The sequence below is a fragment of the Syngnathus scovelli genome, chromosome 13 (assembly GCF_024217435.2).
Source record: "Syngnathus scovelli strain Florida chromosome 13, RoL_Ssco_1.2, whole genome shotgun sequence".
NCBI lineage: Eukaryota > Metazoa > Chordata > Actinopteri > Syngnathiformes > Syngnathidae > Syngnathus > Syngnathus scovelli.
The window spans coordinates 12,491,208-12,506,882 of NC_090859.1; the positions used below are offsets into that span (position 1 = coordinate 12,491,208).

General features: G+C 42.8%; 2 protein-coding genes across 2 annotated transcripts; one reads left to right on the forward strand and one right to left on the reverse strand.

Annotated features, from left to right (window-relative positions):
• The first annotated feature begins 231 nt into the window (after nucleotides 1-231).
• Nucleotides 232-9,785, forward strand: LOC125979445 (ras-GEF domain-containing family member 1B-B). Its single transcript, XM_049737677.2, has 13 exons — nucleotides 232-466; nucleotides 4,365-4,883; nucleotides 4,957-5,079; nucleotides 5,372-5,509; nucleotides 5,604-5,819; nucleotides 6,060-6,134; nucleotides 7,477-7,569; nucleotides 7,648-7,750; nucleotides 8,226-8,305; nucleotides 8,410-8,601; nucleotides 8,689-8,812; nucleotides 8,926-8,998; nucleotides 9,078-9,785. Exons 2-13 carry the CDS (start codon nucleotides 4,371-4,373, stop codon nucleotides 9,109-9,111), a joined length of 1,764 nt encoding a protein of 587 aa, XP_049593634.1. The 5' UTR covers nucleotides 232-466; nucleotides 4,365-4,370; the 3' UTR covers nucleotides 9,112-9,785.
• A 46-nt stretch (nucleotides 9,786-9,831) lies between these two features.
• Nucleotides 9,832-15,160, reverse strand: LOC125979446 (anthrax toxin receptor 2). The gene is made up of 17 exons (XM_049737678.2): nucleotides 14,844-15,160; nucleotides 14,457-14,528; nucleotides 14,039-14,110; nucleotides 13,868-13,949; nucleotides 13,666-13,770; nucleotides 13,520-13,588; nucleotides 12,604-12,684; nucleotides 12,474-12,534; nucleotides 12,311-12,406; nucleotides 11,786-11,855; nucleotides 11,171-11,249; nucleotides 10,988-11,083; nucleotides 10,842-10,895; nucleotides 10,480-10,575; nucleotides 10,247-10,420; nucleotides 10,082-10,162; nucleotides 9,832-9,959 (listed from the first exon to the last, which is right to left on the reverse strand). Exons 1-17 carry the CDS (start codon nucleotides 14,966-14,968, stop codon nucleotides 9,927-9,929), a joined length of 1,446 nt encoding a protein of 481 aa, XP_049593635.1. The 5' UTR covers nucleotides 14,969-15,160; the 3' UTR covers nucleotides 9,832-9,926.
• Between the last annotated feature and the right edge of the window lie 515 nt (nucleotides 15,161-15,675).

Below are 15,675 nucleotides of genomic sequence, written 5' to 3' on the forward strand. Positions count from 1 at the left end.
TAACACTTCAAACACAAACAAATCCATTGCATCCGGAAACCATCGCTCAGCTGAAACACTGACGCCTATCGGTGGAAAAAAGGACTGCTGGCCACCAAGCCAATCAGCACTTAGGTAGAGTCGATTTGTTTCACTCCCCCGCTACGATTGGTCCATTTGGATTTCCGGGAACCACCCCCTGACCGCCCATTGGTCAGATTTTGCGTCTCTGTGGGAGTGATTTGAATAGGCCTGCTCGCGCGTCTCCACTGCTTGACATCGACTCAAATAACAGCAGAGGAGGAACTCAATGGAGCAGAGAAGAACGAGGATAACCTGATGAAAGACTTATCAGGACAGAACACGCCGTGCAGCTTTATCCACGTCCGATAAGATATTCCAAGCAACTGTGCGGAAAGTACAAATAGTTTGACTTTCTTTTGCACTCTGACAAACTTAACTGACGTTGAGTTGCATCGCATCAAAGGTAAGCAGTTAACTTGTGCCATCATAATGACTTAAATACATCAAGTATGTTTTCTTTTAAACTTTAGAATGCATTTTCTATGTGCTTTTATAAACATGTAATTCCTCTTTGCAGTCATAATTGCATTGGTTTTAGAAAGTACCCAAACTACAAGTCAACTTGTGTTATGCAAAGTATCAAAACTTTAGACGTTGGCGGAAAATCCACGTGCTTCTTTGCTATGCACTTGTCCCATTTGTTGTTATTTGTTTACCACAACGATGAGGCTATAATTAGGTTTGTAGTCGCACACAAACAAACATGCAAGCTCTCCAGCACCTGTGATGGGACTGTGGTTGCACAGCATGGCTTTTTTTTCTTCTCTCCCTCACAAGCAGCACTGACTATACTGTGTTCTGACTCACAAGCCCATAATGTGGACCAGGCATGGTGCCCGTGTGTGTGTGTGTGTGTGTGTGTGTGTGTGGTTGTGTATGTGAGTGAGGCAGAGAATAACAGATTGCGTGTGCCTGCAGGGAAAAGAAATGGGGAGAATCAAAAGTGCTACTCCAGGCCAAGTTGGAGCCCTAAAAAAAAATGCTTCCCCTCTTTTATTGTTGTTCCCTTTTTTTACTTTTCATCTCAGCCTACCTGACAGACTGCACCGAAACCCCTAAAATTAAATTCCAACACTTAATAATTTACATAAAGGTAGCCAGAAAGCATCCCTCGGTGCTCCACCTGGTCTAAAAATAATCATGTTTTGACTTTTTTTTCTTAAAGTGACACATCCTTGCTCATTTTTTGAGTGTTTAATTTGTCATTCTTTTCGTGGGAGTGAGTGGGCAAAGGCCCATGTACAAAGCTTAAGTTTGTTATATCCTCGTAGGAGAGGAGATAATATGTCTTTATCCCTGCCTGAGTCGAGGTTAATGCTGTACTAGCCTACCAAATCATTCAGTGTGTGTGTCTGTGTGTGTTAGAAGAATAGAAAAAAGAATCTTCAACTCTAATCAGGATGAATTGGAGTCTCTGGAGTCTTCAGTTTGAGGTCTACTTTTTGTTCATCCACTCAGGTGATGACGACATTGGAGCTCTGGTGGCTACTAAAGACGTCCCAAAAAAAAAAAGAAAATCTTTGTGGGTGTTTGGAAGCAGGTTCTTTCTTCACTATTCAGCTTTGTGAGAGGTGCAAAATATTAATCGCCTTGAGAAAAACAGGCGTCCCCTTTGCATGCCTGTTATTGTCCATAAGTGCCAAAGGACACGAGGTATTATGTGTGTCATCATATTAATAAAAAACTCTCTCGCCAAGTCCGACCATCTTATGTAAGAGTTTCTTTTTCCCCAGTAGAGCGTTTTTGCGTCACGTAGGAGTTTTACTGGCTTTCATTGAAGGTAATTTACAGTTAAACCACCGAGCCAGCTGCTCATGCTTAACATCATAAAATCTAAATGGTAGCTGACCTTCGCCCCTCAGAGTGTGCACTGGTCATATCTGCTCAGATCTGCAAAATGAGTTTCGATAGGCATATCTTTAACAAATTCTTGTTTGTTTAAGGCCCTTTTGCAAACACAAGCTCGGCTTTTATAGTCGAGCAGGTCAGCGCGGATGATATATGCAAGGTTGATAATCTGTACAACGTGATGTGAAACCGATGCGAGCCTTCAAACGGCGTCACCCGGCCTGGCGGTGGCCAGTGTGTGAAAGCTGCTGTGTGTGTGCGATCTGCTCTGATCTCTTCCCGCGGGTCTTTGTGCGATTGTTAACACCATGACAGGACAGATAATACCGCCATTGTCGGAAGACCACCCCCCTTCATCCTCCAGCCCCTCCCAGCCCTCCACATAGCTGGCTGTACCTTTTTTTTTTTTTTTTTGGTGCAAATCGCATAATGTGATTTGGATAGACTAGCGTGCTGAAGATCCAGGGATTGTTATCAAACTAAGTACAGTAAAATCTGGCTGACAGACACACAAAAACATCTAAATCTGAACTGGGTCATATTTCAGTCATTCATAGGGCAACATTAAAGGAAACGTATGCAAAAATAGGCTTTGACCAATAGAACCTTTAAAAAAGCTCCGGAGTTTTGATTTTATAACTCGAAAAGTTTGATGACCAAACGATGGCAGCAGTCACATGCACCATTCTTGGCCATGAGATAGAGAAGATCCAAACTTTGGAACCATTTTACTTCAAGGACGATAAGTTAATCGGTAAGTTACACAAGAGGCCAGTCAACTCAATATACTTGTTTGTTGACACCCATGTCACTCACCAGTCAGTCCAGGCCCCGCCTCTTAAAATCATACATGCTCAAATGGGTACGTTGTAAACATAATCATAAATTATTTCATCCATGTCGCTTCTCGACAACACCAAAAACATTCTCGTATCTACAAAATTCATAAATAGCCATGTAGAAACCGGAAAATCGTGTCGTGTTGTCAGAGCGTTTCTGCTAAACTCTTCACACACAATCTTGTTTAGATCATTTAAGAGATGATGATAGCCTGCAGCTCCTTCTGAACTTCACATCTAACCTTTTGATGAACCGAGAGTACTACTTATTTTTTGGGCCTACGGAAAAGTTATTGTCTGTAGTGTCATCAAATTAAACGCTTCCAGATTAAAGGGTGAGTCCATTTAAAAAGTATGAATTAACGTAGTAAACAGAGCGCGTGTACCCTTGCGGGTTTTAGTTTCGGCATTTATTGTACTTTTATTCCCACATCAGAATTACTTATCAAAGGCCTTTTGGAGTTTCGGATCATAGCGAATGCTAACTTGAAATTATGTTTCCATAGTCATCATTAAGTTTTCCAACCTACAATTTAGTCGACGATTCCAAGCTGCAATGTGGAAGTACTAAATTTCACAGAGGTCAAGGTTTAAGGAATTCAGCTCCGAGTCGGAAGAGCCGCATTTTTTAGATGTCCCCCCCCCCCCCCCCAACCTCCCTTTTACAAAGACGGTCACGACTCAGTGCACGCTTGGAAGGAGGAAAAAAAAAGTCGATAATGCGTTTGACTCTCATGTGGGCTCGACTTGGCTTTGCCAGATGACGTATTGTAAGTTGAGCGAGTCAGTTCAAGCCACGGTAATCTTTTAACTGGGTTAGGAGGATCGTAGGGTTCAGTAGACTAACTCCCGCTGAACTGGTTGGCACTGGCGTGCTTCCAAGTGGGAGAATGTGTGCAAGCAAGCAGGCAGAGCCTCCTCAGGCTGACCCCTCCTCCATCCAACAAAAGCTCGGCGGGTTCTTGTGGGCTTTTGTTTTCCGGCGGCCCGTATATGCGCATTGGTGTTTGAGGAATGCGGCGGCTTGATTTACACCGGCAGATGCTACTAAGGCAGGATGAGGATGGCTCCAGAGTTAAAGCACGCCCGAGTGGTGATTTAGGATCGGCTTACCTTCCGATCCAATTATCTCCAATAAAATCGCTGCTGTCCCCAGATTGTTCGTCCGCCTGTTTGTTTTTTCTTTTAAGCGAATAGACAAAAGTATGCCGGATCGAAAACGTGCCTTAAGCCAGAGTGAATTTCCACATGGGGTGTCTTCTCAAAGTTCAAAGCCTAAAGGAATGCAGGGGAGGAGGGCTGCAATTACGCGACTTAAGCGTAATTACTTTGACACACTTCTCAGGCGCCACTTTTTGAGTGATCACCTTTCAACTTATTTGCACAAGCTCCGCTTAAAGATTGACCACATTCCAGGCACGCTATTGTCAACAGGTTGCACAAGAGAGGAATTTTAAGGAACATCTACACACAATTGGAAAACTAACCTAACCGCTGAAAGTCTGGGAAATAATAGAATAAAAAAGAGTAATAAAATAATAGTTGAAAAGAAAACAAAATAAATAAAAAATAATAATAGAAAATAATGTTTTGTGTATTCTGGTCTCTCCCCAGGTGACCATGCCTCCCACCACGCCATACGCCGGAAAGTTCAGCACTTGCGGCCTTTACAGCAGCAGCAACAACAACAACTACCAGCAGCCACACAGCCCCTACCGCCACTGCGGGTCCGTTAAGAGCACCAAGGAAAGCATCTACAACGCGACGGAGAACCCCTATGACATCCCGCACGCTCACAGCACGTACTGCGGCGTCGCCGTGGACTCGCTAAGCCTCAAGGAGCGTCAGTACAGCGTCAGGAGCACCGTTTCGGACAAGCCGCACTCCTGCACGCAGCCTCACAGCCCGCGCCAGCATAACACCACTTGCCCCGCACGGGTGCACCGCCAAACCAGCACCAGCAGCGGCAGCGAACAGTCCTGTCGCAGCAACGCCGGCGCCAAAAATCGCCTCTACGGACGTGCCATCACTGCCAGCTATGGGGAAATGTGTTACCACGACAACAGTTTGGTTTCGGCGTCTCTCGAGGCGCTGATCCAACATTTGGTCCCCACTGTGGACTACTACCCCGATGTAAGTCACATTTATAAACATACCTCCCCTTTAACATTTCACTCATTGTGTTCTGTGTCCTTGAAATGATCAGAGGTCGTACGTTTTCACCTTCCTGCTGAGCTCGCGCCTCTTCCTGCACCCCTACGAGCTGATGACGCGAGTTTGTCACCTGTGTGTGGAGCAGCAGCGGTCTGGAGACGCCCTGCTGGATAAGGTGGGTGGATTATTTGCTCACACAATGTTTGTCTCCGAATGGACGTCAGTTCCCACAACGTTGCCGTTGGAACAGATTTATGTTCTCGGCAGATCAGGAGTAAAAGTCACGCACAGTGCACGGACTTCACTTTATATTGGAAAAACATGACGCCATCTAGAGGAGTGAAAAAAATACAAGTGGTTCACGAATCAAATTTGAAGCTTCATTTGCCCATCACTAAGAATCCCGATTTAGCCAAACAAGCGTACACGGGCAAAGCCATTTCTGATGTCACATGACATTTTTCCAGATCCGTTTCGGCGAGGTGGCGCCCAAGCTGGTGCAGCTGCTGACGGAGTGGACCGAGACCTTCCCGTATGACTTCAGGGACGAGCGTATGATGCGTTGCCTCAAGGACATGACGCACCACGTGGCCAGAAGGGACGAGGTTTGTGTCACGTTTTTGCCCTAACCCAACGTCACCTCCAAAATGCTGGAATAACGTTTTTAATTGCGCACATTTATTTCATCGTTCCCACCAGTACTCGTGGCGGGCCATGCAGCAGATGACCCAGCGCTTGATAAAACGCCTGTCTGCCCTGGGCCAATACGAGGAGGCGGTGGCCGCCTTGAGCGGCGTGGCGACCGAGCGTCCCGCCTCCCTGAAGAGCAAAAGAGAATCGGCGCTGCGAAGCGATGTACTGAGCGTGTGCGATGACCCCTTCGTCCTCGCTCAACAGCTCACACACATTGAACTGGTAAGCACGTTTTGGCGGTCCTTTGTGTGGGTACTTTGAGATTTACAAGCCTGTGTGTGTTTAGCTTTTATTCTATGTTTATTTACATTTTCTCGAAAAACAAAGCTTTATTTTTCTTGTGGCTGTTTTTAAAAAGGTTTCCAGGCCTTTTTTTTTGTGGTTATCCTTGAATTGAAAAGTATAAACATTTGGTTTTTGTTCAGCCAACCCCCTTCATGTTTTTTTTTCTCCACTTCACAGGACAGGCTGAGTTTTATCGGTCCGGAGGAGTTTATCCAGACCTTTGCCTTGAAGGACCCCCTGGAGAACCACAAGGTAGCCTGTCGTGTGCGCTGACTGTTGTCGTGTCGCACGGCCGCGAGCAAAAACAAATCGATACAAAGCAGACACATTCTAACCACACTCTAGTGGGTGTTTTTTGTTTTTTTTTAAAAGTAGCGACGTACTGCATGTGGTTTGCTAGGTTTGTAATTAACATCAAATAAAGCAAACAATTTTTTTTTATTTTCTATTTTTGTTTTTGGCTTTGCATCTAATTTGGAGAGAGAAATGGCTTCAGAAACCACATGAAGCCTCCTCCTGGCTGCCGAGTGTGAATTTTGTTCCACTTGTTTTCATTTGAAGTACTTTTTTGAAAGCACATCAAACCCAAATTGGAAAGCGCTTCGCTGTTGCGTGTCTGACGTGCGAGCGAGTCAGCTGAAGACTTGCCTTGCAGTCAGCGTCAGAACGGACCGGCGCTCTATCATTTTACGTCGGGCACCTTGCCAGTTATATAAGGCCATTTTATACGAGGGTTAGCATCAGGAGGAGTCGCCAGGTATAGCAGTCAGGCGCTGTTGTGTAAGCAAGTCCAGGATTACATCACCAAGGTCAAGAGGTTTTACTGCTTTATTTTTTTATTATTTTATTTTTATTACCATATTTGTGCGTATTGGCGGAGCTAAGATTAGGGAGTGGAAGCAAAGATATCTCAGTGGGTCTGCAAAATAACATATTTTTTTACAAACCATAAATATTCGTTAAAGATTTTTGGGAAGCATGCTTGTTATGTTGCCTTTGGGGATGGGTGGAAATCTTGAAAAAAATCCCAGGAAGAAAAAAAAATCAGAAAATACTCCAAAATATCTGGGGCCAACTCTAGCACCACCACTGCATTGATCAGTAATGGGAAGAGAATACAATGTAGAGTTTTCCCAATTCATTTTCATGAAAGGAAAAAGCCATTACAAGGATTTTGAACTTTCTTTGAAACATAACTGTACCCTTTTTACATGAAAGCAAATTGATCGGCATATGAGCCAGATGATGCAAAGGCAGATGCAAATGAGATGTGGGAAAAAAAACTCAGCAGCCACGTCAGAGATTTCATTGTGTAGGAGAGCTCGTGTGGGAGTGAGGGCTCTCAAGATCCTGTCCAGTCGGAAGTGACAGATAGGCAGGCAGCCTGTCTTGGTTGTTTATAATTAACACAGGCAAGATGAAAAAAAAATCATGACGTTCAACTTAGCTTAGCCAATAGTTGTATTTGCTTCAGAAAACCAACAAATAGGAATACAGGGTTTTAATTTTAATTAATGCAAACACCAGGCAACCCATAGTTATTAATCTGTGTTGTTTATTTCATATTTATATATTTTTTGGGGTTGTTTTTCAGGGTTTCTTCCGAAAACGCAAAACCAGCAACCTGGAGACGTACGTGAACTGGTTCAACAGACTGAGTTACCTGGTGGCCACCGAAATCTGTATGGTACGTTCATCGTCCACTTGTGTTTCTTATCGGCTTTTTTTTTAGTCTTTTGGTTAACTCGGTGTTTTTCCATTCCAGCCGGTGAAAAAGAAACAACGAGCGCGGATCATCGAGTTCTTCATCGACGTGGCGCAGGAGTGTTTCAACATTGGCAACTTTAACTCGCTCATGGCAATCATCAGTGAGTATTTAGAGTCATTTTGGAAAGGTTGTCACGTTTCAAGGATCAACAAGAAGTCGAGGCGGCCATTTTGCACGCTTAATGATTATTAACCTGCAGGCTAGCTTCGGTCGATCTGATTAGCCTTTCAAGCAACATCCATTTGACCCCAATGTTGTGCTTGTTTCCGCTGATCCAAACAAAGCGGGCACAAGACCACCTCAGGGTGGGATTTGTTTTTAAATAAGCCACCATTGCCATGACAGAGTTCACTTTGTTGCAATGGCCGCTCGAGTGCCAAAGGCTTATCAACAGAAGGTCTTTCCCTCTGGTCCATCTTTGCGCGATTTATAATTTAGAGCTGTGAAATGGCAGCTTTTGTAAAAGGAGATTTTTCCGACTTGGCAGTTGGACACGGTTGCGTAGCATTGTTGCCCAAAACAAAACTAGAGCTGAACTAAATCTGATCTTTTTTTTTTTTCTTGCGGCGTCTCAGCTGGGATGAACATGAGTCCCGTCGCCAGACTGAAAAAGACTTGGAGTAAAGTCAACACTGACAAGTTTGAAATTCTCGAGGTGAGAAAACCCACACGCACGCACTAAAATGTCATCCTCGGCCGTCCCACTGCGCTGTTACATTAAAACGCTAATCGCGTCTCATGCGTCTGTCCTCGATTCAGCACCAGATGGACCCGTCCAGCAACTTTAGCAACTATCGCACCGCGCTCCGCGGCGCCACCCAGAGGTCCGAAACCGCGCACAGCGTCCAAGAGAAGATTGTCATTCCTTTCTTCAGCCTGCTCATCAAAGACATCTACTTCTTGAACGAAGGCTGCGCGAGCAGGCTGCCCAACGGACACATCAACTTTGAGGTTGGTAATGTCATACCGCCCCCTTGTGGTAAACTAAATACTTGATGGTGAGTCAATCTAAACTCACACTAAATTCTTTGCTTTCAGAAACTTTGGGAGCTGGCTAAGCAGGTGAGCGAATTCCTGGTGTGGCGTCAGGTGATGTGCCCGTTCGACCGAGACCGCAGAATTCTCCAGTATCTCGTCACCACGCCGATTTTTGCCGAAGACGGTCAGTCACTCTTCTGTTTATTTCTTTGTGCTGAACACATTAGTGTTTTAAAAAAAATATATGTTGTATAAAATATTTAATTAACTATTATGTCCGGTGATTTGTGTGTGCAGAACTTCATCTGGCCTCTTACGAGAGCGAAGGGCCGGAGAACAACATGGAGAAGGACAGTCGCCGATCGCTCCGGTGAGTTCACACACCCACACACGTACAGTCAAACCCGCCACTTTGACCTTCATGACTTTTTTTTTTCTTTCTTCCATAGATCCTCCCTGTTGCATCGAGAGAACCGGTCATGAGGACAATCTCCTCCACTTTGCAGGGTGTAAATAAACACGTCGACTAGCATGTTAAAGCTACATGGCCATAAATATACATTCCCTGGATCAGACCTGGAAAAGCTGAGTCTGCATTTTCTCAGACTTTCACAACGGCAATCTGATATGTATGATAAGAGCCCTCCTATGCTGAAGGATTTAACTTTGTGTGTTTTTTTGCCCTTTGTGGCACTGTGTGTTTTGGTGAACCAGTCACGTGACGTCATACAAGCTAAACAATGCACTTGCATTTTCATCCGTGTGTTTTCAAACTGGATTTATTTGACTTCCTACAGTGTTATTTGTATTTTCTATCCAAAAGTATAACAATGAATGTTTATTTCTTTATTTAGTCACCATGCTGGTTTGTTTTTTGTTTATTTTATATTCAGACACACCAGCTAAGCTTTTATAGAAGTGTGTTTGTGGAGCACAGCTTTAAGACTAATAGGAAACAAGTCATCGTCACTTTTCACGAGAAAGTGATCAATCTATCGATTTGTTTATATTAAAAAGCTCATTTAATGTTCTGGATGTTTTATAAAATGTTTTTCATGTGCTTTGTTCAAGTTTCTTGTGTATGGTACTTGTATTGAATCCTTTGTGAAAAGACAATTATATATATATTTTTTCCCAAATAAAAGAACAAATGATGAGTGCTTTTGTTTTGCAAAGAAATAAGTGAGAGAAATTACACCAAGATAAATGTAAAGAAATTTGATAAGTATTTACATTTTGTCACACAAGATTATATGGCAGGTGTCTTTGGTCTAAACTAGTAATGCAAAGTTTCCGTCTCAGTGAACTCGGGTGAAGTTGATGCAGCGGCCCTGTGGACAATGAGGTAAAAGTTTAAAAATATGAAAGGGTACCAACAAAAATATACATAAATTCCAACAATGCAGAACAAACTTCTGAATTTCTTCAGTGGATTGCAAACTGAAAATGTCACCTTGTCATGAGGAGTTGGTCTCATGATTGCCACTCTATCGTACTGCCGTCTCAACAACGCCAACAATGCATCAAAACGCCCCTGATGGTCACAACCAAAACCCAACCACTTATTCAACTCAAGAATTTAATAATCGGACGTTGACAATGACCGCCGATGTCTCACCTTGATGGGCGTGTACCATTTGGGCTCTGGCAGGGAATTATAAACAGGCGGCGGCCTTGGCGGCGGTCGAGGGATAACATCCTCCTCCACCTCATCCGGCATGGTGACCACGGCGTTCTTGGCTTTCTCCAGCCTTGAGCCTTCCTCTGTGGAGCCCTTCAGCCCCCAGCGTACCTATACATGCATACGTGATGTTACAAAAGTCTACACACCCTTGCTCAAATACCAATCACCTCCATGCGTTTGATTCCACCGGGGCCTCTCCCACCATAGTAAGATGCGTCCACTGTGGGCCACTTGTGTTTGGGGAACAAATCTTCCTCTTGCTCCTAAACAACCAAAACAGTAGAAATAAAACAAATAAAAACTACTCACAGCTTATTATTATTATACTTTAGTGTTTCTCTTTTAGTACCAATAATTTTTGTCCGCGAACGAGCAATTTTGAATACTACACTTGCAGTATCAATAATAGTCAATAGACGTCAGTGTTTCCTTCGTTGCAAGACCCGCAGAAAGCCCTCAAAAACGTTATTAATCACGCAATTCATCTTTATTATGTGTTTAATTCTTTTCTTCCTTGTGGTCTACTCACAAGTAAAGGAGGGGGAGGAGGGGGAGGGCGAGAGGGCGGTGGGTCTCGAATCACCTGCAGTGAGGAAAAACCAAAAGTCACTTCCCAGTGTGTTTCTTGGCTTAACAGATTTGTGCTTTTAAAAAAAAAAAAACATATGCACTCACCACGGTGCAACACAGAGGCCAAAACCACCAAAGTAGACCAAAAACCAGCAACAGCAAAAGGGCCAGCAGCAGCCACAACACCCAGAATCCATTGGACTGCGACATAAACACCCAAAATAGAAATCGTATAAATATATATATTGTTTTTTATCGATGTGTACTCTAAGACAGATACGTACTCACACAGTTTGTGGCTTCAATGACGATGGGAGCAGATATGTACGACTGGCCGTTGTTTAAACTGACCAGCACCTCAACTGCTCTACAAAAACAGATGTTTTATTGTATTTTTTTTAAACACACCTCTCACCCAATAAACACGATTCATTTTCCAATATTTCTTTTTTGAACATAAAATGTAAATATATATTTGTGGGCTCGTTCCATGTCCGGAATAGCCTGAACAAGATCTAGTCCCATTAGCCACTGTTTGTCCAATTGTTTGCTAGGCAATAAAAAACCTCATTAGTATGACGCAACGTGGTGACCTTGCCAGCTTCCTACACCATTTGTGTCACAAAAAACTGACTCATCGAGAAAAGGAAGGCGTTTGCATTGTTAAGCTCTCATTATAATTTCCTTGTTTGGTGATAATGTGGACGCCCGGTTGAGAAATTGTGAGTTAGCCAAGAGTGAGCGAACTGAGGTCAACGTGATTTGCAGGTTGTTTTAAATGACACATTGTTAAAAGGTATTAAAACATGAATGCATATTTTTACTCTAGGCAACTCATAAATAAATACAAATGAGGTGATGTCATAAAAAGTCGGTCACAGATTTGTATGTGTGCGTACTTACTGTCCGACTTCGTGCAGAACAGGGGCAGGACATAGAAGATAACCTTCTCTCACGAGTGTTGCCTTCTGGCCTTGGACATAAACAACCAAGAAAATGTTACTTTGCATTCTTATTCCATTCAGCTTTTGTCTAAATTCTGTTTGTAGTTTCTATTTACTGTGACTGTTAGGATATTAAAATGAAATAAACAAGAAGTAAGGTCCAGTCATGTGTTGTCATGGTCTGTTTTCATGAACTATTCCAAATAGTCTCCATCCTTAGTTTCGTCCTCCCTCCCTCCCTCCTCCCCCCCCAGGCTCATAATGCCTCCTCTGTTCTCTGGCTCAAGTCGATAAAAAGCAACTACTGTTGGAATCTCTTTAGCAGCATAGAGCTCTGCACATAATATAATTTTATCGATTCAATCGCTACGGAAAAGCACCAGGCTACTTCCAAATTTGGTTGCTTAGCAACCGCTGTCATAAAAGTAGAGTGGGCCCGCTTTGACATATCCATAAATCTGCATTTAAAGCACACTTTACTCACTGTATGCGTCTTGACCGACCGTGAGGAAGCAAAGAATGTTTTCTGTCCTCTTTGCTCCACTGAAGCCGCTTCCTCTCAGCACCACATTGAAAGATTCTGCAGATAAACACACGTAGTATCCTAACGTGATTTTACTATGGACTCAAACATTTATTCAACATACCATTCACGCAAACACTTGATGGTTCTATCGTGAAGATTTCAGAACAGGACTGCTTCAAGATCTGAGTGGAGAAGCAAGTCCGGTTAAAAATTGGTCTCAACGGGAATGGTTTGCACCGATCAAAGCTCACCGAGCTGACGACATCTTTGAGGGCGTGAAAGCCCGACAACACCGGGAAGACTTGCTGGGCACCGTCGGCAATTTCAGCAAGCTGCAAACGTAAGGCTGTTAGCTCAAAATGTATAGTGTTTATATTTCAGCAATTACTCAGTGGCTGATTTTTATCTCCAGCAGCATTTATGGAGGAAAACGACATGCGAAGCTTTCATCTCCTGCTTGACAGGAAACTCGTCTGGCTTTATTTAATTAGAGCACACTAATGACTTCCTCCTCCAAACCCATGAAGCACTCAGGGCATGGCAACGTTATTTACAGACGAAGTCATTCGGTTGTAAAGTCATGAATTCAGTAAATATTGTATTTGTTTAAAAAAAAAACTTATCAGCTGTAATCATGAATAAAGCTAGCTGAGCAAGCAGTTTATAGTCATTATTTTGTGCTTCAATGCCCCATTGATATAGTGCTCCTTCTGGTGTGCACGACTTGGCCACCAGGGGGCAGTGTAATACAGACATAATATTACAAAGCAGCCTGAGTATTCTCAAATATTATAAATTTATTATACATTTTCAGTAGAGAATGAAGATCTGTCTGTCTGCTTGTGTTTCTGCACCGTTTATGTTCAACTATCCAAAACTACCATGACATCAATGTCAGTTTTATTAGGACATCAACGATCCTTTCATCTATGTAGTCATTGGCACTCATATCGAATCTATCAAAGGCACAGGGAGAACTCCAAGTCCAAACATTTTGCTTGACAGAATGTTTTGACAAAACCCCACCATTCTTGAGCTTAAAAGCTTTGTTTACGTTTTTGATTCATCTTGTAGTGCCTCAACTGACCAGGCAAAAACACAGACACACGTCGAGGAGACAAATAAACCTCTCGGTGAGGGGGGGAGTGAAAACATCCGAGCGACTACCTGCTTGTGGTCAAAGTCCATAACGCCCACACAGTACACACGGGCTCCAAAACCTCGAGCTTTGTCAGCCTGGATGAAACACAACGAGAACAAAATGTAAAAAATATGCACAAAAATAAATAAAAAGGTGCATTTAATAGTGTCACCTCCTCCACGCTCAGCTCAAAGGGGAAAACTTCTAACTTGCCATCAGTCAGAACAATAATGATGCTGCGGGACGGCGTCGTTTGCGTCTCCATCTGCTCCAACACCTGACGAAAAGCCAAATGTGCTTCTACATGATTTTTCACTTTTAAAAACTTCTTAAAGATGCTTTCCTTCCTAAAATGAACAATAGTGCATACGTACTGCTTTCAAACCTTCATGCATGTACGTTTCACCGGCTGGCTTGATTTGGCTCAGTTTACCCAAACCTTCGTTTATCTTGGTCCTGGGAATCCAGAATAGTGATAAGAGGGCAGTTTCTGTTTAATCTGGTTATCTATCTAGCGTTTTGGGAAGAAGAGGAGGAGGAAGTACCTGTCTCCGGTTAATGGAAGGATTACCACCGCTTGGGCTGAAAAGACAATGTAGGACACTCTCATCCTGGGACTGAAATAAATACATACAGAAGATCAGAGAGATGGGGGAAAAAAAAACTCACAGGAAACCTTCAGTAAAACTGGCCAGTAAAACTCCCAGTGTCTTTGCTGACTATCATGAAGTCAACACCACTTCCACATCTGGCTGAGTGTTATGAGTTTATATTTAGTAGCCTGTTATCAAACCCTAAAGATATCACACACAGACTCTCCAGCATTAATCAGAAGGCTTGTCTTAATGTCAACTTCCCCAAATAGCTTTGCCCTACTTCTTTTTTTTTTGCACTCCTGTTTGTGTGGTATACTTTTAAGACCTTTAATAAAAGTGGTCTCCAGCTTTAAGTCCTCTCACCCACCTGACAAACTTGTTGGTGAGTTGCTCCACAAAGCCAAAGATCTCATGCCAATGTCCTGACACACTGCCTGACCTGCAAATATAATTGCATTGCGTTTTGCAGCCATCAATTTTCTGTTGCGCTTGTTGTCATGACGTCATACATGAGCGGCATACATATTTTGATTTACAATTTTAAAACTTCATTAAATAAACGATCAGTTTTTTTATGTCAGAAGAAGCCAGAATTAACAAGGGCTGTAAAAGTCGGTTTATTTTTAGAGTAAAGTTCAAATTAAGGGTAAATGATCGTTGCAGAGGAGCAGCAGGGAACAAGCAAATTAAACACAACCATACAAGGACAAAGAACAGTCAGTAAGCTGCATGTCACCACGCTCATACATCTCACCTGTCCAAAACAAAATAAACATCGAATGCACCATTGCAAGACTCTTCTTCTCCGTCCGTCAACGTTGAGTTCACCAAAACAGCCGTAAAAAAAAGAATTGTGCAGAATATCCATAAACGACCCATAATCCACTCACAGAGTGTTTTACTGGCAGAAGCCCGATGATGTGTTGTTAAGAATATATTTCATCTTCATGGAGGGCTTCATGATTCCGAGCGGTGGTGCGTTCAAGTGCTTCACATCCTGCAGCTCACATACTGTACACATTGAGGATTATCATCCGTTGTTGTCCGAAGCATGTGGTCCCACCCGAACAGCACCACCCTCTGTGCATTTCAAAATTAAAGCATTGCTAAGTTACATTACAAAACAAGCATTTGCTTTGTGCTTTAATTCTGCCCAACCACGCTGGTAATATCATGTGACAAGTGAGACAATTTATTATTTTATTCTGTTCTGGTTTTAATTACAATCACTGCCACCCAAAAATCTCTATTTACAGATAATGCATGTTCGTGATACTTGCAGTGTTGACATAATTAGATTTTGCAATTAATTTATATTTTTAAATCGTTACAAAAAACAGCAAACGTGGGAGTGACACACAAAAAAAAAGGTCAATATGCTTTTATTGTGAAAGAAACGCCATGACATATCCTCTTTTACTTGTCAACATCTCTAAAGCTCTAAGAAGCCAAAACAGTTGGCACTATTAGGAGCATAAATAGTCAATGACTGGGACAGGAAATATGCACGGGCATGGCAGGAGACTTATTTGAGCTGCTTAATACAACAACTACATTTGTCATACATTATTACAGCTATATTTGGA

Excerpts from the sequence above, each read along its gene's own strand:
- LOC125979445 (XM_049737677.2), top strand. The coding sequence starts at position 4,371 with ATGCCTCCCACCACGCCATACGCCGGAAAGTTCAGCACTTGCGGCCTT. Across the intron at positions 5,080-5,371 it reads GAGACGCCCTGCTGGATAAG|ATCCGTTTCGGCGAGGTGGC; the intron begins GTGGGTGGATTA and ends ACATTTTTCCAG. Across the intron at positions 8,602-8,688 it reads ACGGACACATCAACTTTGAG|AAACTTTGGGAGCTGGCTAA; the intron begins GTTGGTAATGTC and ends CTTTGCTTTCAG.
- LOC125979446 (XM_049737678.2), bottom strand. The coding sequence starts at position 14,968 with ATGGGTCGTTTATGGATATTCTGCACAATTCTTTTTTTTACGGCTGTT. Across the intron at positions 11,250-11,785 it reads GTTCTGCACGAAGTCGGACA|AGCAGTTGAGGTGCTGGTCA; the intron begins GTAAGTACGCAC and ends CTGTTTTTGTAG. Across the intron at positions 10,421-10,479 it reads GTGGAATCAAACGCATGGAG|GTACGCTGGGGGCTGAAGGG; the intron begins GTGATTGGTATT and ends ATGCATGTATAG.